At 47.2% G+C, this 22,602-nt stretch overlaps 1 protein-coding gene and 1 long non-coding RNA gene across 10 annotated transcripts in view; one reads left to right on the top strand and one right to left on the bottom strand.

Moving 5' to 3' along the window:
- The window catches only part of ST3GAL5 (ST3 beta-galactoside alpha-2,3-sialyltransferase 5), a 49,270-nt gene extending 43,454 nt beyond the window's left edge, over window positions 1–5,816 (bottom strand). For 2 of the 7 annotated variants that reach the window (XR_012379751.1, XM_073897452.1), the window contains exon 1: window positions 5,621–5,816. Coding sequence is in view for 6 of the 7 variants with exons in the window: in XM_073897452.1 (XP_073753553.1) it covers window positions 5,621–5,705 (85 nt within the window). In the remaining variant the exon portion in view is untranslated. The remainder of the gene's footprint in view (window positions 1–5,620) is intronic. The other 5 variants (XM_073897450.1, XM_025868265.2, XM_025868261.2 and 2 more) reach the window with 4 other exon arrangements.
- A 94-nt stretch (window positions 5,817–5,910) lies between these two features.
- LOC141369894 (uncharacterized) lies at window positions 5,911–22,596 on the top strand. 3 transcript variants are annotated; one of them, XR_012379753.1, is made up of 5 exons: window positions 5,911–6,063; window positions 7,485–7,639; window positions 12,858–12,950; window positions 18,641–18,766; window positions 19,028–22,596. It is a non-coding gene; the product is annotated as an uncharacterized lncRNA (long non-coding RNA). The 3 variants fall into 3 exon arrangements; XR_012379752.1 differs by having other exon boundaries at window positions 7,479–7,639; XR_003207336.2 differs by lacking the exons at window positions 7,485–7,639; window positions 12,858–12,950.
- The last annotated feature ends 6 nt before the right edge of the window (window positions 22,597–22,602 follow it).

Genomic DNA, 22,602 nt, shown 5'->3' with positions numbered 1-22,602 from the left:
AACACTGCTAGATTCCTATGATCCTATTATTTGCTTGGCAGACAACTGAACCTCACCACCAGAGTTAACTCTGGTTAGCTCTGCCCCCTTTATCAAGACAAATCAGCTCAATGTTTACAGGCTAAGATGCAGAGCTGTGCTGTCCAACACAGTTGCCACTAGCCACATGTGGCCATTAAGTGCTCCAAATGTGGCCACACCAAATCAAGATGTGCCCTATGTAAGTAAGATACACACCGGGCTTTGAAGACTTAGTATGAACAAAAGAATTGAAATAACTCATTGATAATTTTTATATTGATTTCATAATATAGTGGACATACTGAGTTAACTAAAATATATTATTAAAATTAATTTCAGGGGCACCTGGGTGGTTCAGTCAGTTAAGCGTCTGCCTTCAGCTCAGATCATGATCCCAGCGTCCTGGGATAGAGCCCCGCATCAGGCTCCCTGCTCAGCAGGGAGTCTGCTTCTCCCTCTGAACCTCCCCCTTCTCATGCTCTCTCTCTTTCTCATTCTCTCTCTAATAAATAAATAAAATCTTATTTAAAAAATTAAATTTATTTCATGGGGTGCCGCTCAATTGATTAATTGTCCAACTCTTGATATCAGCTCAGGTCTTGATCTCAGGGTCATGAGTTCAAGCCCTGAGCTATGCTCCATGCTAGGCGTGGCGCCTACTTAAAAAAAAAATATTAATTTCACCTGTTTTTTTAAAGTTTCCTTTTTTATATTTCATTGGATCTACTTTAAAAAATTTTTTTTTATTTGACAGAGTGAGACAGAGCATAAGCACAGAGAGTGTAATGAAGGAGAAGCAGGCCCCGATGCAGGGTTCAATCCCAGGACCCCAGGATCATGAACTGAGTGGAAGGTAGACACTTAACCAACTGAGCCACCCAGGCACCCCTCATTGGATCTATTTTAATTGTTATGCTCCTAACTTCTTAATTTAGCTAATTAAATCATTACTTTTTGACGTTTTTCTTGTTAATATGAGCAATTAAGACTGTACATTTCCTCCTAAATACCAAGTTAGTTGCACCTCACAAGTTTTTTTAAGTGTACAACTCAACCTACAAGTTTGGACATATATGTTTATTATTATTACTTATCTTTCAAATCTAAATATTTTCAAACTGAAATTTTCAAATTTTTCAAAGTATCTTTTAAAACAGATATAATTTAGTTGCATTATGTTCAGAGAACTTGGTCTGTATAATACTGATTCTTTTAAATATGTTAGGACTTACCTCATGACCAGGTATATACTCAAAGTATAATCTTCACTTGCTGGGACCATGTTTTCTATATAATCAGTGTGATCAAGCTTATTGTTTGTTGGAATAATCGCTTATTTGTTTTCAGTCAGCTTGTTGTATCAGTTACTCAAAGATGTATGCTAAAATCTCCCACTATGGTGGCAGATTTGTCTACTTTTTTTATCCTTCTGTTACTTTTTACTTTATATAGTTTGAAGCTGTGTTATTAGGTGCATAAGAGTTTAGAAATTCTTATATTATTCAGAAATTGAAACTGATGTACTGTTTCTTTTTAATTTTTTAAATGTAGCTACTAGAAAATTTTAAATTATGTGTGGCTTGGATTATCTTTCCACTGGACAGCACTGGTCTAGAGAAAGGATAAGCAAGGAGCCTGCACCAACCACCAAGTCCTGGAAGACTAAGGACTTGAATGCAGAAAATAACAAGCAAAGAGAGAAGAGTGTTGGTAGACCTGTTAAAGTACCATACTCTGTCTTTCTCTCTTGCTGCTGGAGTCTAGATAGGAAAGGAAACCAAGATGCTTGTGAAAAGCCAAAAGGAGGTGAAGAACAGGACAGAAGAGAATAAAAAAGCAGAAGCTGAGAAAAGGTGGCCAGGGAAGAAGGAATTCTACACATACAATAGAACAACTATTTCTGGTCTGAATTCAATACATTTAAGCCTTTAATTATGAAAATGACACTTAGTATTAAAAACAGCCTTAATGTTCAAAAGGCAGAACTATTATTCCACTAAAGTAGAGCTTTTTTATTTGTTATCTTTATCAATTTTCTCTTTGAATTAATCAAGTCATATCATATGATACTTAACTATTATGATTCCAAATACTAAAAACTTGAAGGGAAAAAATGGATTTATAGGTTATAGGAGTTGGTGAGCCATCCAATAACTTAATCCTGGATATTTTTTCCATGCTGGAAGAAGAGAACAAAAATATCTTGTATGGTCTCAAAAGACCAACCAAGAAATGGGCTTCTCCTCTAGGATGTGGGGGAATTCCAGAAATACAGAAATCCAGAAGTACAGAGACGGCGGGTCAGAGAAGTAGAAACAAGTACAGAAAGTACAATATTACAAAAGCATAGGGAGAAGAGGTTCCCAGAAGTGTTTGCAGCAGGGAGGCTGAGAGCTGAGATAAGGTAAAGCAGTTTGGCCGGAGAAATTCTTCCCTGACAACATTGTTCTTGGGTTCCCCCCGGCTCAGCCTGTCCTGCTGCCTGACTCAGGGGTGACTGGGGCATGGAGGTGACTGCACTTGCCAAGAGCATATGGGGCATAGCCAGGTAGAAACAGATCACGACTCCCGGTAGGGACTCCTGCCTGTGTCCTTGGTGAAAAGTCAATGTTGCACTCATCAGCTAATGGAAGGGTGTACTAACACTATACTAATAAAAAGGAACCACTAATTACCATTTAATAACCATATTGATCACTATACTAATAACAATGTAATTACTCAGATATTACAATAAAATAGCTTTGCCTGCAGCTCCCAAAGCTGAGTATACACACACCCATGACCCCTTTATCACACACCTATTATACCCCCATCAGGAATGTATGCCAAAGATAGATCAGAGAACAGTCACGACGGTCTTATGTGTGATAGATAGCCAAATGCTGGAAACAGCCCAAATGTCCATCAACAGCGCACAGTAAGTACGTGACGTATTATTCACCCAATGACCAAAATCAGCCAGGAGAGTGAGCACACTACAACGAGAGGCAGCGTCATGAGTGAATATCAGAAACCTTACTCATGAGGAAAGATGGTAGACACTGCGGGATCCTTGGTCAGGCACGGGTTATCCTCGGGGAGGTAGGGACTGGAAGGGAGCACATGGGGAGCTCCTGCCTCTTGATCTGAGTGCATGGCTGTGTTCAGCTTGGAGAATTTGTGAACAGTGCACTTATAGTATGTCGACTTTTCTATTGTGTATGAGGAAGGGAAGGAAGGGAAGGAAAGGAAGGAAGGGAAGGAAAGGAAGGAAGGGAAGGAAAGGAAGGAAGGGAAGGAAGGGAAGGAAGGGAAGGAAGGGAAGGAAGGGAAGGAAGGGAAGGAAGGGAAGGAAGGGAAGGAAGGAAGGAAGGAAGGAAGGAAGAAGGAAGCAAGCAAGCAAGCAAGCTCTCCAGGTCAGATAAGCCTCATAGTGTCCTTGGACCCAACTAACCTCATTTGTCTCTCACTCTCTTATACAACTTCCTTGCCCCGCCCCCCCCCCCCCCCCTCGCACGTGTCCGTAAGCGGGGTCTCCCTCCTTGGGGAGTCCCCATTCCCCCCCCATTTTTATTGCTTCCCCCCCCCCCCCCCCCCCGGCTGGTGATCTGTGCCCCCCTCGCCATTTTGAATACCTTTGCTAACTTAGGCCATTCACGCTGATCCAGCCCTAGCTTCTTTCTCAGCAGTCAGGAAGTTTGTACCATCATTGTGTATCTTCCCAGCGGTTTTATTCTGCCAACACTGCCCAGCTAAACTAAAGACACAGAGCGTGCCCTCTGGGAAGGATTTCAACCCTCCATAGGCAGTTCAGATTAAATCATTCCTCAGGAGCTAGAACGGTGTGGAAGATGAACCTTGATCCTTCTCCCAGGAACTGCTGGGACACACTCCCAGGAACTGCCAAGACACACCCCTCTGCCCCACCCCCAGCACCTGGATGGACTCCCACAGAGAACTGGGAACCTCTTTTTATTGTCTGTTTACCTCCCAAGAGCCAACCTGCTAGATACATTCCCCTCACTGCTGCCAAACAGCATGCGGCTACCTTGGCAGTCTGTGCCAAAATCATAAGCATTTTCAAAATAGGTAGTCATAAACGTGAGTTTTTGGAATTTATGCCTATCAGCCCTCTCACTCTTCCACTAACCCCCTTACACCTTCCCAGCTCACCCATTTCTTTTCTGGCCTGAGGAAGAAATGGCTACTGATCATAACTAAGGTTCATTTCATTTTACAAAAGCAGCAGCATTCACACAATGGACAGACACGAAAAAATCCTCATGACATCCTGGTTATACGGCTCTGGCAGCTCACAGCCGTCTCCTGTCCAAGCACTGGCTGGAATTTAGGTGATCCCGGCCCTAAGACCAGAAATGTAAGACATTCTTCTAAGCTGTCAAGCTTTCCGGATTACACAAGTGAAACCACAACCCATCATGTTTTTGGGTCTGTGCTCCTTCACTCAACAGATATGGATTCCTCTTCCAGTTTCAGGACACGCATCCCACTATGGAAGAGAACTAGCAGTTATAAACCAAGAGGAGAGCGAAGCTAAACATCAGAGGGCAGGAGATGAGTCTCCTTCCTCTTTGTAACCCCAGCACCCAGCTCCCTGCTTGGCACCACGAGCAGGCAAGCCAAGTGTGCCAGATTGAAACGCAGCACATAAACTGTTCTCTCTTTGAGAAGAACGATACCTAATTAAGCAAAGGCCACGAACACGAATTAAGACATGAGGACATAAAATTCGTTTTTCAAGTCATCTACTGATTTTCAGGACTCTCTTCACTGGTAAACACATTCTCTGGTGAGAACCACTGAACCAGAGGCCTGGAAGGGACCACAGCCATCAGCAGCTCAAGCCTCCAGTAGAGACCAGGAAACAGAGCCCCCACATGGGGACCAGCGTCGGCCAAGGTCACCCAGCTGGTGTGGGGTAGGGACAAGATCCCGCCTCCCCCTATTTGCCAGGCTCCTCTGAGAGATGCCCTCGGAAAACCTTACGTTACTTACACACTAACGGCGTATAATGAATGCATGCCCACGTCAAGTCACCGCTTACAATTCAGAGGAAAGCAAAGGGTCACCAAAATGTGTCTCTCCCGTAGGGCTGACTGCAGAGAGGGGGCAAGCAAGGTCACAGGCGAATTTCTACCTGCAGACGCCACACATCGCGCCTTTCCGAAGGATGCGATGGGCAGTTTGGGACCTGCTAGTTACCCTGCAAAGGGTCCCCCAATCCCGTTCCAGGGAAATGAGTTAACTCGGCTCCGCTGGCTAGGAAGCTTCCAGCAATGAATTAAACCCCGAGCCGCTGAGGGAAGCCGGGGGAGAAAGGGCCACTGCGGCTGTACCCGACATCGTGGCGGTTCACCCCTGAGCCTCCACCACGTCCACACTGGCGCGGCGCCCCCAGCCCCTTCCACGGGGCCCGCGGCCACGACTCTCAGCCTGCGCCCCCGCGAGGCGCGTCTGGGGCGCCGTGCCCTGGGCGCTGCCCGCGGGGGCAGGGGCGGAGCCGCCGGGCCCAGCTAGGCAGGGGCAGGCACTGATCGCCGCCGCCGCCCCCAGCCCGCGGGCCCCGCTACGCCGAGACGGGGGCTGCGCCACTTACCTCGGCCGGCAGGTGCCGCCGCCACCGCCTCGGTTCGCAGCTGCAGTGGACGCCGCTCCGCGCCGCCCGCCGCTTTCGTCCGCATGCTAAGGAGGGGGCGCCGGCCGGCCGCCAATCCCGGGCCCCACGCCCCCGCCCGTCCCCGGCGCCGCGCTCGCGCCCATTCAGCACCAGACCGTCCGCTCCCCCGCGCGGATGCGGAGGAGGGACGTGGGGGCGGGACCGGCAGTCACGAGGACAGGAGAGACCAATCGGAGCTCGCGGGGGGGTGTCCCGCTGCCGCCCCGCCCGCTGGACGCGCGACTCCCTCCACCCAGAGCGGTTGGGGGAGGTGGGCGTCCCCAGCAGGACGTTGCCCAGCTGCTGGCCTGGGAGGAGCTAGGGTGTCGGGCACCCACAGTCACTTGAATTCTGCGTGCGGTTAGCTGGTGAAGACACGAAAGGTACAGCTGGAATGATTGTAGGCTTTTACTGCGCGTAGGACTGGTACTTGCGGAGCCGGTGAATGGAGGGGCTTTACGTAGTCACGTGCTTCACTTGCCAGCACAACCCCCCAGGCCGACCAGGGTTCAGAGTTCCTGGGGCCCTGAGACCTCGAGAACTGCACGAGGGCAGCCTGGGCGTGTGTCTGGGGACTGGCAAAACATCTTTATGTTGTTCCATGTGTCCGAGAAGAAGGAAATAGTGATTACCCCCTAGTATCATAGATGGGTAATTGAGACCGAGAGAGCAGAAGTGAGTTACCCTAAATCACTGGGGCATTTGGTGGCAGAGCAAGGATCAGAACCTGCGCTTGGAGTGCCCCTTTCCATACCTCAGGAGTCTCCCTTGGTTCTGGAGAGGAAATGTCATACAATTTTTTAAGTCATAAATATTAGTGAATCTCCAAATTCAAAAATTAAAAGGAGTTTAAAGCACTGGTATGTTATTTCTTTAACACAGCTGAATGTGTATAATGCGCCTGCGACATTTCTGTGCGTTAGGACTTGTTGACTCCTCGGTGAGCTCAGCGAAATTGGTCTGCCTTCAGAATGTCGTTTCAGGTACAGGGCATCGCGGTCATGTGCCGGTGATACCGGTTCCGCTTTAAAAAGGAAGATCCTAGACACTGAGCCAAATGTATTTACGTCAACTGAGAGTTTTGTCTCTCTTTTTTGCAATAGATTGCACAGCTCCCAACAGAGTTTGGAAATGTCTGTGTTCTTTCCCCGGTGGGGGCAGGGGTGCTGGAAAAAATGTGGTATCGGGGTAACAAAGGTCAGAAGCGAAATCTTGGAAAGGAAAAGGTGGGGGTGGAGGGGGGACTCTGCCATCATACTTTCCAAAGGGATTTGCCATAAAAATGTTTCCAGGTTATTCTAAGGTGAGGACACGGGAGCATTTTGAAAATATTGGAGGAAAAGCTGTCACTGAGAGATCTAAATCTAGTGGATTGGCCAAGGTTGCCCAAGCAGAGCAGCTGCGCGTGGCGGGGGGGGATGGGATGGTAATGACAGCTGCGGGGAGAATGCTGAGCACCTCACCACTTCTCTCTTGGAGACCAGCCCAAGGCCAGCCAGCTTGATCAGACACTCTTTACCTCTCTTTGCCTCAGCTGCTCTTCCCCTTTCTCCCAGATACTCCTGTCGATAAAATGCCTTGAAAGCATTATGGCTGACATAAAGATCAGGGTATCCTGGCTTGGAAGAGTGGGTGTAAGGTGGGTGTGAGAAAGAAAGAGAGCTTGAAACTGCCTCCTGCCCTAGCCTCACAGGACGGCTGTTAAGCTTACCCTGCACCCACTACCTCATTCACCCCGTTCTCATTTGGTGGGAAGAGAAGTTGACAAGCCCCTGCCCTAAAGCATCCTTTTTACAAGCTGCAGAGCCATCCTCAGCTACTGTTCTGCATTGAGCTAGAGATCCTCCAACTGTTGATTAGGATCAACCACTAGATCTCAAAGCCTTACCTGGAATCTCTTCAAGTCATTGGCTGGTCTCAGAAAAAGCTCAGGACCCTGACGAGCAAAGTGGCCAAACTGTAAGTCCGGGACAGCTACCATGATTTTGTAATTCTTTAGTTCCTTGTGTTCATTACTTAGGTCATTCTGATAGCTGGCATTGTGGTTGCCCCCAACATCCACTCCCTCTCCCCTCCCCTGTGATGCAACATATGGTTTAGGTAAATTTGCCCCACTCTTAACTCTATGAGTGAGCTCTGATTGGTCTAGGTCAGAGGTTCTCAAAGTATGGTCCATGAACCCCTAGGGGGTCCCTGAGGACCTTTCAGGGAATCTCTGAAGTCAAAATTATTTCATAATTATCTAAGACATAATTTACCTTTCTCATTGATGGTGCAGAGGTGAAGGTGTGCAAAACTACTGGTACCTTCGCAAATCAACGTGATGGCACTGAACTGTACTAATACCCTTCACCATCACACTCATGGTAAAAAAGTATATATATATATATTTTTTTAATATATTCAGTCTTTTTTTTTTTAAAGATTTTATTTATTCATTTGAGAGAAACAATGAGAGAGAGAGAGAGCGCACATGAGAGAGGGGAGGGTCAGAGGGAGAAGCAGACTCCCTGCTGAGCAGGGAGCCTGATGCAGGACTCGATCCCAGGACTCCAGGATCATGACCTGAGCCGAAGGCAGTCGTTCAACCGACTGAGCCACCCAGGCGCCCTATATTTTTTTAATTTAAAAAAATGCAGTTTCATTTAAGAACATTACTAAATTTATTAAAATCTCAACTGTTAAGCATGTATCTTTTTAGTATTTTATATGACAAAATGGAAAATGCATATAAAACCCTTCTGCTGGGAACTGAAGCATGGTGGTTGTCCAGGGGAAAGCTCTGGTGCAGCTGCAAGCTGAACTAGCTGGTTTTGTGACGGGTCGGGGTCATGGAGCACCATTTTTACTTGAGAAAGCACCTGACAAATTAGGTCAGGTTATTTGGTAGACATTTTCTTGACAATCAATTAAGTGAGCCTGTCTCTTCAAGGGCAGCGATGGCCTACTGGTTGCCAATGATGAAAAAATTCCAGCTTTCAAAAGAAATTTAGAATTTTGGAAGAGTTTATAGGGACATAAACCATAAAACATAAACCATGGGACAGCTTCTCAATATTTAAGGACTTTTCTGATGGGACTGATGGTGATGTTAACCAATATGATTTGGGGATAATGGATCATGTGTGATGCGCCAACGCTTGGAAGACCTGCATTTATTCAGTGAATCAAGGTTTTCCAGATGACTAATGCGTGATGTTACAAAATCACACATGGGTTAAAGATTAATTTTAAATGCAAGGCAGACAATGGACTTAAACCGTATGAAAAGTTCATAGATAAGGTTTCAGATTCCACAGTGCAACAAGCCTTTAAGATATGACCTCTTGTAGAGTTTTCGTATAGTACCAAAGAAGAATATCCACAATTATCTTAAAAAGCTGTTAAAATACTCCTCCCTTTTCCAATTACATATGGATGTGAAGCAGATTTTCTTCCTGTACTTGAACCAAACGATTTGCAACAGATTGAATACAGAAGCAGATATGAAAATCCAGCTGTCTTCTATTAAACCAGATTTAAAGAGACTTGCAAATTAAAAAGTAGGAAAAAAAGCCATTCTTCTCACCATCTTTTTGTTTTGGAAAACATAGTTATTTTGGAGGGGATATTAATGCCTTTTAAAACGTAGTTACTTTTAAATTAACTTGTTATAACATGTAAATTTATTATTTTTTATGATTATTTTATTTTATTTTTTTAAGATTTTATTTATTTACTTGAGAGAGAGAGTGAGTGAGAGAGAGAGAGAGAGAGAAGGAGCAGGGGGAGGGGCAAATGGAGAAGCAGACTCCCCACTGAGCAGGGGTCCTGGGGACTCTGGGATCATGACCTGAGCCAAAGGCAGACACTTAACAGACTGAGCCTCCCACGTGCCCTATTTTATTAATTTTAATAAATTTAACTTATAATTTGGCAAATATCAATCGATTAAACCTCCATTAAAAAGATTCTTTGGGATCCTCAGTAAGTTTTAGGAGTGTAAAGGGTCCTAAGACTAGAGCTTGAGACCTGCTGGTCTGAGCCACCCATCCTCCTTGCCACTAGGATTGATTCATGGGTGGCCGTAGGAATGAGATTGACCCAGTCAGAGGAGATCTCCAATGTATGGGATGTGGGAGAGAGATGCTCTCATCTCTAGCTATACAGGAGTCAGGCAGTAGGTAGCCTCGGAAGCTGCTGCTAAGGCAGTCATTTTAGACTACAAGAAGGACTTACCTTAGAAGAGAATAATGCTGAGGGAAGTCAGACGGAAGTTAGAAAGAAACCATTCTCTTGGGGCGCCTGGGTGGCTCAGTCATTAAGCGTCTGCCTTTGTCTCAGGTCATGGCCCCGGGGTCCTGGGATCGAGTCCCGCATCGGGCTCCCTGCTCCGCGGGAAGCCTGCTTCTCCCTCTCCCTCTCCCACTCCCCCTGCTTGTGTTCCCTCTCTTGCTGTGTCTCTCTCTGTCAAATAAATAAATAAAATCTTAAAAAAAAAAAAGAAACCATTCTCATTATGACATTTTTGAGCCACTAGATCAAACCAGCCCTGCAGCCCATCCTACCTCTATATACTCCAGGTTTATGAGTCAGTGGAGGCAACCTCAGGCGCCCCCTTGATGTTTTGTGTACCTGTTTCTGAATATTTTTATCTCAATAGGGGCCTAAGGCCTCAGGATAGTATACTTTCTAGGGTTTATTCATTCAACTTTTTCATCATGTCATCAACGTAAGGTAGCTTCTGAAGGGAAGCTGGAAGGCAGAGCAGAGGCTGGGAGGAAAGGGACCTAGCACAGACAACTGGGGTCAAAAGTGCCAACAATACTTATGAGAACAATAAGGAACAGTGGCATATGATCTTGCATAGCCAAGTTAAAGCAGAGTTTTACTTTCTTTTGCTGTTATGTGTTTCTCAAATTGGACAACATGAGCATGCATTGCTCTTTTAAGGAAAAAAAATAGAACTATTTTATTATTTATTGAAAAGCCCTTGAAAAGGGCACCAGCTTAGAGAGCAGATTGGCATCAGGATATGGCAAGAGAAATCTTGGGCTAAAATTGCTAGCAGGAAGAAGGATCTGTAAGGGATGCAGCTAGGCCCGGAAGACAAACTTCCTTTCATTTACAGCTTTGCCAACAGCCAACCTCAAAGATTCAAGGGGATGAGCAAGAATCCCCAAGGGTTAAGGAATCATTAATTATGCCTCCATCAAAGTGGCTGGAATATTTGCAGTTGAGAGAGAGAGAGACCAATGTGAAGATTAGGTCAACACTAAAAAAGGCTTGGATACCACATTAAGTGAAAACAAAAAACAGGACACAGATTGATGCAAACTTCTATCATGTGGCCAAAAACGAGAAGAAAACTTGGAAAAAGAAAACAGTTGTGGTGTTAGGGTGGTAGGATCTTGAGTAATCTTTTTTTCCTTTGTAAGAGATGTCCTTTCATGTTGTTATAATGTTGTTTTTTACAATAAATAAGACTGAAGGGAGTCATTGGTTCCAATTACTGAGGTCTCAGAGGCTTTTCCAGATGGCCTGTTTCTTTGCGCCTGCCAAATGGCTCTCATCTGACACCAAGACAGAAGCCGTGCCTTCCCTAGGGCCTGGCATCTTCGAAGCTGTTAGGGGTGATGCTGTTGTGACTATTTTGTAGGTGGCCAGAAGGAAAGGAGGGAAGGCAGCTGTAGCAGCCAAGACTGAGGCTGTATGGGAGGCAAGGGGGGCGGGGGCCGGGGGTCAGCCATCCTTCACCCTCTACCAGTGTCTTGTCGGGTTTCCCTCCAGGTATTGTCTTTGTGTTTTTCTCCTGGCGAGCTTCACCTCCTGTTCTACTCCCATCCTCATCCTCCTGAAATGCTGTCCCCCGCTCAGTCCCCAGGGGCTGGAGCAAACTACAGCCAACAGAACAGACCGTCTGCTGCCCTGAAGCACAAAGGAAGTCAATCCCTTGAGGTTTTTCTAGGATCGTTTCCTGTGAGCAATCACGGGGAAAAAGCAGGAGTGAAACAAAGGAGGGAAACATCAGGGGAAGGCTGTCTGTTGACAGAGGGCAGCTTGGATTGAGGAAACTGTTCCACACAGACTGAATCCTTTTAGAAATTGCAAGCCCCATATTCAGGCACATCCGCAGGCCCTCTTTCCATCCTTCCTTCACCCATAGATTCATTGCACAAACATTTACCGAGGGCCTCTCATGTGCCAGGTAAGCCACCAAGTGCTGTACAAAAACTATTTCATTTTATCTTCACAACCCCCCTTTGCGGTAGGGTCTTCTTATCCCCATATCTTATCTAAGGAAGTTGAGGCTTGAGAAACTTAGGGACATGCAGTAAACTGCCAAAGGTCACATGGCTAAGAAGTAGCAAAGCCAGGATTGGAACTTGGGCCATCAGACACCAGAGTTCACCTAAGGCACAGTCCTTTCTCGAAAGGTCAAATGGTCTAACCGAAGAGAAAGACACTTTAAAACAAATGAACAAGCGAAACCAGTAACACAATGAGATATAACAGAAGGACTATTCACAAAGAGTCATGAGAGCATGGCATGGGGGGGGGGGGGGGGGGTGGAGACAGGACTGGAACTGCCTCAGAGCGGCTCAAGGACAATTGAATCTGGCTTTGAAGGATGAGGTGGGTATATTGGTAGGTATATTAGTTCGGGCTGTGTTCATTTTCTATTGCTGTGTCAAAAATCACCACAAATTTAGCAGATTAAAACAGCACAAATCTACAGCCTCACAGTTTGAGTCCAGGTCCAGTGTAACCGAATTCTCTGCCCAGGGTCTCAGGTGACGGTGGAAATCAAGGTGTCAGCCAGGGCTGCAGTTCTCAAGTGGGCTCAGGGTGCTCACTCAAGCTCACTGGGTTTTGGCAGAATTTATTTCCTTGCCATTACAGGAGTGAAGTCCTCGGGGTTGCTTTGCAAGCTGTCAGCCAAGGACCACCCTCAGCTCCTAGGGGCTGCCCAGGAGTTCTTGCCGTGTGGCCCCATAGAAAGTTCACAACATAGATGGTTGCTTTCTTCCAGGCTAGCCAGAGAACAGCTATATGACTTTTTCTTCTACTACCAATTGGACAAAACTTTCTATTTTTAAAAAACCTCGTGTGATTAAGTCAGACCCACTCATCCAGATAATATCCTTAAGATCAACTGATTTAGGACATTAATTACACCTGCTAAATCTCTTCCCAGCAGCATTAGTGTTCGAGTGAATAACTGGGAGAAAATGTGCATCCACCAGAGGCTAGAGATTTGGGGCACCATCTTAGAATTCTGCCTACCACGGTAAGATTTAGCAAATGGAGAAGATGAGGAAGATCTAGGAGGAGGGTACAGGGTGAGCAAGGATTCTGGGAGACTGCTGGAAAACGATAGAAAAGTTAGTGCCATGTTTCCAACAAACATGGAAGAGTAGATTCTGGAGAAATCCACCAAGTCAAAAATCCCTAAGATCCCGGGGAAACTATTAAAAGCCTGTTTTTACATACAGCAAGGCTGAGCTGGCAAGAATGGGAGGAAATCCCTCAGAGGCACGTGTGAACCCGGAGAAGTGAGCAGGAGCCAGACTTTGTTGTGGAGCCCCTGTTAATTCTGGCCAGATGGGCTACAAAGATAGAGGACAAACTTAGACTGAAGTGGGATATGAGAGTAGACTGGAAATCCTTATGAATACCCAGAACCTTCAAAAGATAGAAACTTTAGTGGATATTGTCAGATCTTGCTCCCCAAGGGAAACAGTGGCCTACACACTATAGACCATTACTTGCCTTAAGATATCTGATTTTATTTTATTTCATTTTTATTTTATTTGAGAGAGTGTGCACAAGAAGGGGTAGCAGCAGAGGGATAGGGAGAAGCAGACTCCCCGCTGAACAAGGAGCCCGATGTGGGGCTCCATCCCAGGACCCTGGGATCATGACCTGAGCCGAAGGCAGACACTTAACCGACTGAGCCGCCCAGGCACCCCAAGATATCCGATTTTAGTTCAAAATGGAGCCAAAAGAAAAACAAAAGTTTCCCCTGAGAATTTCTAATCAAAAGCCTGTCCTTATGCAAGTTTGGGGCTGGAATTCATACCCTCTTTGTGATCAAAAACCTTTTAAAATGATCGTAGGTTCCCAGGGTCCTGGGATCCAGCCCCATGTTCCGCAGTCAGGCTCCGCACTCAGCCGGGAATCTGCTTGAGATTCTCCCCTCCCCTCCCTCCCCCTGCTCGTGCTCACTCACACCCTCTGTCTCTCCCTCTCTCTGTCTAAAATAATTAAATCTTTATAAATAAATAAATAATAAATAGATAAGCAAGTCGTCTTGCAAAATCAAGGGCAAAATAAAAGCATTTTCTGACAACAAAAATTGATGGACATACCCTAAGTAATGGAACTTCCAAGGGATATGCATTAGAAAGACAATGATCTTGGAAGGTCTGAGATGTCAGAAGTAGAATATGAATCAAAGGCACAAGTGAAAGAGTTAAAAAGTGAAACTTGATTCTGAGAAAACCAGCTGAATGCACAACACCGTGGAAATCATTCATGAGCACCCTGAGATTGGGAGGAAAACGTGTAGGGGAGCAATGGGAGATGAGACTGGGACCAGAATTTGAGCCGTTTACCAGCCGAAGGTGTTTAGACTTTATTCTCCTGGCAGGAGGAAGATACTGAGTTTTATTATTATTATTATTAAAAGATAAGATGCCTGGGAGCAGGACCCAGGGAGGGGGGCTGGGCGTGGGACAATAGGAAGTGGGGACGAGAGGAGGGAACTCCACAGCTGGAAAGCCCTATCTAAGGGGACAGTCACTGCTCAGGTCTGGCCCACCACTGCCATGTGACCGTTGAGCACCCTGTGTCGCCAGATCTTTGGTTTTCCAGAGAGGCTATAATCTGAGGTTGTGGTCGGTTTTGGTTTTCTCAGTTTTTAAAATAAAGCCACAAATTCAATTTTTTGAGAAAATTGCATCACGAATGAACATGTATGGTGAAACAAAACTTTGACGTGGAGGGCCTGAGGGTTTGTGACATTTGGACTCATAAAAGTGATGATGTGAAAACACTGATTTGGTGGAGTGTGCAAGGTCGGCTTGCAAGGCTCTTCCCGGCTCTGCTGCCTCTTCAAAACTTACCTTGCTTGGTCAGGTTTGGTTTCATTTCTTTACTCAACGATGCTCTCATATTACCAACAAGGCTGTTAAGTCCTTATGGGTGGGCGTCTTATCTTCTCTGAACACACCACAGGATAGAGCACACTAACTGGCTGTCAGAGGGTAGGGCAGACAACCTGGTGAGAAATTTAGCTCCCTTCTTCTCACTCCCCTAAGTCTCGTCCTCAAAGAATTAGGGGTATTGTCTCCTCCCTTCAGCCCCTCAGGGTTGCTCTACCCTAGGGATTTGGGTTTCCCTTGCCCAACCTCTAGTGAATGGCCTCCTAAAGAAGGTGAGACCTATGCCCAATTCCCCTAAAATGCCCTTGGATGTAAAGAACCTTCTATAGGAATGCCTGAAGATGGCCAAGTGCTGACCACTAAAGGCCACAACTGGGCAGGAAGCTGGAGGTCCTGTGGTAGAGACCATGGCTGGCCTGTGTGTGATGCGGGCCTCTCCATGGGCCCTGGAGCAGCAGATGTCCAGAACCAGACATAGAGGTAAGTGGTAACCAAAAAACAGAGGAGGACCCTAACCTACTTTCCTGGTACCATATAAGGTCTAGAGTTCTACCATCACCTGGGAGAAGAAGGGACACTCCAACAGTGGCTAATGTCAGTCATCTAGTCAACCAGACACAAGCAGATTTAGAAAACAATTGGCACTATTGTGCCAATCCTGTGGGCACCTGTGAAATGTTTGTAGATGGCAGGAGCTCTACCAGCAATGGAAGTTGAGGGAGGTGGGAGAGGGGAGTTGGTAGAAATGGGAGAAGTGACCAAGCCTTGGATCACCAGAAACATGTCACCACCTCTGCTCATCCCAGAGGGGCACTCATCCTTTGTGATCATTTTCCTAGAGTCAACAAGGAAAAATCATAGCTTTTCCATTTTATATACACTTAAAATAATGATTTTTTTTTAATGAAGGGTAAGAGACCTACCAAAAAGTTCCAAAATCTTCAATGCAAAGCTCAGTGAATTATCTCTAAATGAACAGACCATGTCAAAAACTGGTCAAAAAACAGAACATTGCCTACCTTCCCAAAGCCTGCCTTGTGGTTCCTTCTGGTCACCACCCTCCCCTTCCTCCTGTGATGGCAGCCACTCTTGTGACTGCCAGCCCTTAGATTTTTTTCAGCCCGTTTTCAAATTTTACATAAAAGAAATCCTGCAGTGTGGACTCTGTGTCTGGTTCCTTTCGCTCACATCAAGTTTGGGAGTTGCATCTATGTTGCTGCATACAGCTTTACTTTGTTCATTTCCATTGTTGCATAGTATGGAAATACCCCAATTTATAAAATCCCCTTGATGGACATTTGGGTTGTTTCAAGTCGGAGACTATAACAAAGAGTGCTGCTGTGAATGTTCTTGCTCGTGTCTGTTGGTGGCTTAGGGTTTGTTTTTAAACCTTCGAGAGAAGGCAAAGAGCAATCTTAAAAGAGTAGTGGAATGATGGGGAGTCCTGGGTTCATCTCACCATAATTACTCATGATTATAACATTTTACTGAACTAAAATGATCTGAAAATACCCTGTGACAGTTCCCAGCATTTTCCTTGTACTCGGTATAGCTACATGTAGACACTTAAAAACTCAAAAAGAGTCAGAAATGGAAGCAATCCTCTCTATCACCCAGCCCAAATTTCCCAAACTTCAGTTTTACAAAGGCGGTCTTTGTGATTTTTGCCATATTCTTGTACCACCCGGACTATCACTTCATATTTTTCTTTCAACTGTCTAACTTTTAACATTTAAAGATCCACTCTTGGGGCGCCTGGATGACTCAGTCGGTTAAGCATCTGACTTCCACTCAGGTCATGATCTCAGGGTCCCCCGCTCATTGGGGAGTCTGGTTGTCCCTCTCCCTCTGCCTCTCCCCCTGCTTGTGCACGCTCTCTATCTTTCTCTCAAATAAATTAATTAAAATAAAATAAAGATCCACTCTTGCCTTACCCTAAGAAATAACAGCTATGAGCTCATAGCTTTGATGGGTGGCTACATTGCTTTTATTATACACTAAAACAAACATGTAACTATTCAAATACATTTGTCAGTCGGCTACCTGTGTGAGATATTCTCTGTTGCCTCCTTCTGGTCCATTGCTTCCCCTGTTCTGTCTGGAAGCTGACCTCCACAGACTGCCTCCATCAGCTCCCTTGCCCTCTGCCTTTGCATGTGTTCAGCTGAGAGGCACTGAAGCGGGGCTAGAAGTCAGGGCATGTCTCCCTAGCCCAGCTGGTTGTTGGCTCCATTCTCTATCAGAGTCTATAGGTCTGGCCGGGCAGCCGTCTCTACAGTGAATAGTGTTACCTCCTTGCCTCCCCAGATGTTGCAATTCCCTGGCATTTTACCATCTCTTGGCTCCCTTTTGTGCCCATCCCTTTATAAACAATCCCTTCCTCAGCCTTCTTCAACTTCCCCTTTCATGCGGCCATCTGTTTCCGGCTAGGAGGGACGTGCTATCAAGCACCACCAATGGTAGGCATGCAGTCCTTGTTCTGTACAGGTGCTAGCTGAGACCCAGGAGGGAGCTCATGAATCCAAGCTCCCCCCGCCGCTGCGCTGAGTGCCGGAGCTGGGAATGATCTCCCTGGTTCAATGGGTTTTTCACAGTGGATGCTGCTCCTCAGGGGAGAGACTGGTCAGTTCTGCTAACAGTGCCCAGGTGTTCAATACTGCAAGTCCTCTTTCTAATCCTCTCTCTTCCCCTCTCTTCCCTGTCATCATCTTTTTTTTTTTTTAACTGTGCCCCAGACCGAACCGGATCTCAGCTTCCTTATCTCTTCCCTCCCCTAACCTAATACTGATATACGGCATGCATCAGCCCTCCCAGCACCCATACCTTTGTTCAGACATACCTGCAGCTCACTTCTCTCCTTTGATCATGAATCCCTCCCAGGGAAGGCCCAAAGGCCTGACCCAAACATCTCTTCCTCTATGAGCCCGCTGTGGAAACTTTTCCCCTCTGTCCAGAAATAATCATTGCCTCCCCTATTCTCCCATAGCTCTACCTTAGCACTGGCCCAAGTGGTAACGAGCTGTATGTGTGTTTTTCCTTGACGACACCGCAGTCCCTTCTCTGAACGATCATGCTGAGCCCCTTGGAATGATCAAGCACCCAGCCCCGAGCCTGACCCAAACCCTTCACAGTGCTATGTTGAATTAAATTGCATTCATTAGGCCATTAAGAACATTAAAGCATGAAAGATGTTCTACCCTGAAAGATTTTCACACTCATTATTCCTACCCTACTAATTTGTAACGATTACTTATTTTAAATGAATTCCTACCCTACTAATTTGTAACGATTACTTATTTTAAAATGGTACGTTGAGGGTGTGGTCTGAGTTGAGGGTGGAATCAGGGGTGCCTCCCCCAGTCTCTTATTCTTCCCCTGCTGGAAAGGGGTGAGGAAATGGTCATCTAGTTTCATTATGGGTCATGGGTCCTCCAGCTGAGGTCCTTAGATGAGCAGCATCGGACCCATACCCTGCGGAGTGAGTGTGCAGGCACTGTGTGCATGAGAGGGAACAGAAGGGGGATGGGGCTCAGAGTGCTCTTTGAATGACCGAAGGCGCCCAGCTCCAAAGAGCACTTGGACTTCGAACATAAAGGAGGGCTTCCTGATCTCCAGTGTCTGAGGTCAAGTTAAAGCTCCTGGGAATTATAAAGTGTCCCTTCTCTTGGGTTTTTCCTCTGTGCATGGATCTCCCATGGGGGAAGGGATGTGCATGGATCCTCCTTGCGGAAAGGTAGCTTTGGCCTCAGGAGGCAGCTTATCTGGGATCTAGGCATTTGAATGTAGAATTATGACCATGTCCTTTTTCTTTCAGACATAGTTCTTGTGAGCAGCTGTCCAGGGCCTGAGCTTGGGAGGCAAGTCTGTTGTAGAGAGCATCCAGCCACACTATACCAAGAGGGGCCTCCATGTTTACCACTGATGATGGGCTCACCCGTAGGTAAGTCAAATCCCAGCTCTGAGCACCTCAGGGACCTTGAACTGTGAGCTAGGGTGGTCGCATGCTGTCAGGACAGGGTTCTCCAAAGGGGCCAAGATCTTACCCAGTGATCTTACCTCTTGGGAAAGCTGGAGGTTGGCTTTCCAGGGCAGGCTCCCCCCAGGAGAGCAAAGAATTAGGATGGAGCGCTGGGTTTGGGATTGATGGGTGGCCTGGGGCTTATTGCTCACTATTCTCTTCTCTTTGTTCTGTCCCACCCAGAGCTGAGGGAAGAGGCCTTGACAATGGACAGAATTTAGGGGATCCTGACCTTGGCTTCAAACCCTAGCCAGTGGCGGTGTACCCAGAGGAGCTCCCTAGCTCTTGTTCTCTCTCGGGTTCTCTGGATACCCTCCCCACTGCACCTTACCCTGGGATACTGCCCCACACCTGGGCTGTCACAGTCCCCTCCCCGCCATGCACACTGAGGACAGGGCCCCAAACTGGACATCGGGAGCCCTGGGTGCGAGTCTCGCTTCTGCCAACAGCAACCACTGTGTATTCTTGGGCAAGTCCCTTAACCTCTCTGGGTCTTGATTCCCTCAGCTGTAAGAGGGAGATAATAATCCTGTAAGGCCCTTGGTGTTACTCTTGAGGATCAAGATAATGAGTGTGAAAATCTTTCAGTTACTCCAAATGTGATTAGCATTTATTATTATTTATCCTGGAAACTCTTCCTTCCTCGGGGCCCTGCTAAGTGAACCAAAGTGTGAATGGTTAATAATGAACTTTTAGTTTCTCCTTCCAGACAATTATTTGCACTTATAACCAAGATGTTCCATGCCTGCATTCAGAGGAAAGAGTAGGGAATAAATTCGAGGTTCGCAGGCATGCTGGCGAAGAGCATCCTCCCAGCAGGAGGTCCTGCTTCCTTCACTGGATACTCTGCTGGCATCACCATCTCTCCTCATGAAAGGCTGGACACTGGTATCTACGTCAGGGAAGTCTTTGTGTAGAAGGCTGAGGGGAGAAAAATGTCCAAGGACAAACACTTGCTGGTGAACCCAACTTCACAAACGGCCTTCATTGGTCACACTCGCTTGGTACCCAGCTGATGCGTCCATGAGACTGTTCTCAGCCGAACACACCACAGCATTGGGAAAGGGAAAAAATTCTTTCCCTGAATTCCTGTGTTACACTGGTGAAGGGAGAGAAGACTGCCAAAAATTTCATAATGTTTGAAGACCCCTGTCCTGGTGCAGGTATTTGTCTGTATTCGGATAGGTTGGTGGCTGCTTTCTCTCTTGCTCAACACTTCCTCCTGCATTCCATCCGCATTCTTGTTTCCCATCCAAAGGCCTCCACTCCTTTTCCAGCAATTTCTGTTCTCTAGGCTCCCATCTCCTCCTCCCGTGAATACGGACCCAGGTTCATCTGAGACTTTCCCTGTTGACTTTGGCACAGCCCCCCATTGCCTCTCCCAGAGTCTGGTTCATAAATTCATTCTTCCATCAGTCTAACTCAATCCTAGACGTCACCTTCCTGTTTCCCAACTCTCCTCAGGCTCCTCATTATCTAGCGAATTAACTTCCATCCTCTAAGACTGGCCTTGGAGGCTGTCCTCCCCCTAGTCCCCAGGGAAGCTGCTGGTACAGACCTGGGCTGGCCACACCGTTTCCCCAGGTTGGCACAGCCTGTTCAGGGTATAGAGCCCCAGAAAGAGGCGTTTGACCCCAGATATTGGCCCATTGTTCCTGCTGGCCTCGGTGCTCTCTCAGGCACCTGCTAGGCCCAGCCAGCCTTTTGGACCTCATCTACTTTTCCCTTACTCCTGCCTGCCCTGCTCCCTGGCCCAGTGCCCTACCCACGCCTCTCTTAAAAACCTCTCCATAGCCTGTCTCTATACATTTGTTATACCATTCCTTCCACCCAAAGTTCTTTAATTTACCCCTCACAGTGCCCCCTGCCCCAGCCCCGCAGCCCATCTGAGTGGCACTTCCTCATCAGCCAAGGGAGCATGGATGGAGCACGCTCATATGGTAGGGGATCTGGACCGGCTGTTTACCACGGGACCCAAGCTGCTGGCCGTGTCTTTAGATTTTTCCTCTTGGGCTGCTCAGACTCCCCAGAGAGGAATCTTCCAGGCTCTTGCCTGGAGGGTGGGGTCAGGCTGCGTGTGTGTTTAAGCCCCAAGCGGCAAGAAGGGCCGGGAGTCCTTAAGTTTAAAAATCAATAACATCAGTCCTTGATCCTTCTGTTTTCCATGCTGTATGCCACACTTAGAGCCCCCCATCCTGAGACCCACTCTTACCCTCTCATGGGAGGAAAACCACAGACTTCTGCTGGGGCAAGACAGGGACAGGCACCCAGCCGGAAGGAGTCAGAGCCTGCCTCAAGGGACCTAGAGACTGCCTCCCAAGTGCAAACACTGCGGGCAGTGTGTTCAAAGTAATTTACATATATAAGCATTTATTTACATATTCACATACTTAAGTTTACCCCTCAAACCACACTTCTCCCAGCTCTCTGCACTTAACCCCACCCTGAGTCTGACCTTCTGACCCCCTGACCGCTGGTCCTAAGCTCCTGGGGCTCCCACTTTCTCCTTTTGAGGAGCCTGTGGAATGAAATGTTCATCCTAGCTTTCTCCAGGTCAGGCTTGGAATCGGGCTCAAAAGTCTGCCTGGTCCGTTATTCCTCATCTGTTTGCTTTCCTACTTCCAAAATGTTAGTGCTGCTGTCTCCTCATAAAATCCTTTCCTGAGAAACATCACTGCATGTACATTCGTGGGCTAACCGATGTTGATGCATCTGGAGAGAGTTGTCCACCCACCTGACCTGCCACAGCCAACTCGGCACCCTGACTTTGAGACCCTCCCAGACTTTTCCCCATGGGCCTCTTCATTTGGCTGGTCCTGATCTATAACCCTTATAATAAAACCAAAGTTGTAAGTCTAGCACCTTTCTGAGTACAGTGCATTATGCCAGTAAACATGCTCACAGGGGGAGTGGGAACCCCGAAATCTGTAGCCAGTTGATCAAAGCGTGGGTGGCCTGGGGACCCCTGAACTTGTGTCTGGCATGTGAAGCCAGGGCCGTGTCGCTGGAGACCGTCCTTCACCCGTGTAGTGTGCACTAACTCAGGGCAATTAGCTTCAGAACTGCATTGCAGTCCTGCCCATACAGCCAGGTGCTGGGGATGAAGAGGTCACAGAGGGCCAAGTGAAGCTTTCCGGACTTCACCTGCCCTTGCAACCAGGGCCTTCTCCCTCCACGGCCAACCTCATATGTAATGGACTATGCGAGTTTCCCCAGGCCTGATAGGTACAAATGAGGTTGTTTTCATGACCTTACTGCTCAGCTTCTTCCCTACATCCAGCCCTGCAAAGTGCCCGTGCCCATGGGAATTTCTGGGGGTGCCTGGGTGGCTCAGGTTTGCTCATGAACAAGTCTGGTCTGCTCTTTCCGAGGTCTGCTGGACACTGCTGCTTCCCCGGGGTGACACCATTTTGGATATATTCTGCTTGCCTGTCCGGATGAGTTGTATCACCCAGGCCATTTTGTCCTGGCTTTGGGTCAGGTTCAGCCCATGGCAGGCACTGGAGGCAGGGGTTGGAGGAGCGTGAGGTCAGGGTATTTATGCCCTGCTCCCTCCCTGCAGGGAGTTGGCTGATTCTCCTAAGAAAGTCTACAGCTGGCGCACTGGGGCGCCTGGGTGGCTCAGTGGGTTAAGCCACTGCTTTCGCTGCCTTTGGCTCAGGTCATGATCTCAGGGTCCTGTGATCAAGCCCCATATGGGGCTCCCTGCTCAGTGGGGAGCCTGCTTCTCCCTCTGCCCCGCCCCCTGCTTGTGTGCA

The sequence above is a fragment of the Callorhinus ursinus genome, unplaced genomic scaffold (assembly GCF_003265705.2).
Source record: "Callorhinus ursinus isolate GAN/ISIS: 27379988/994484 unplaced genomic scaffold, GSC_fseal_2.0 scaffold10, whole genome shotgun sequence".
Lineage (NCBI taxonomy): Eukaryota > Metazoa > Chordata > Mammalia > Carnivora > Otariidae > Callorhinus > Callorhinus ursinus.
This window is presented reverse-complemented; position numbering and strand designations above follow the sequence as displayed.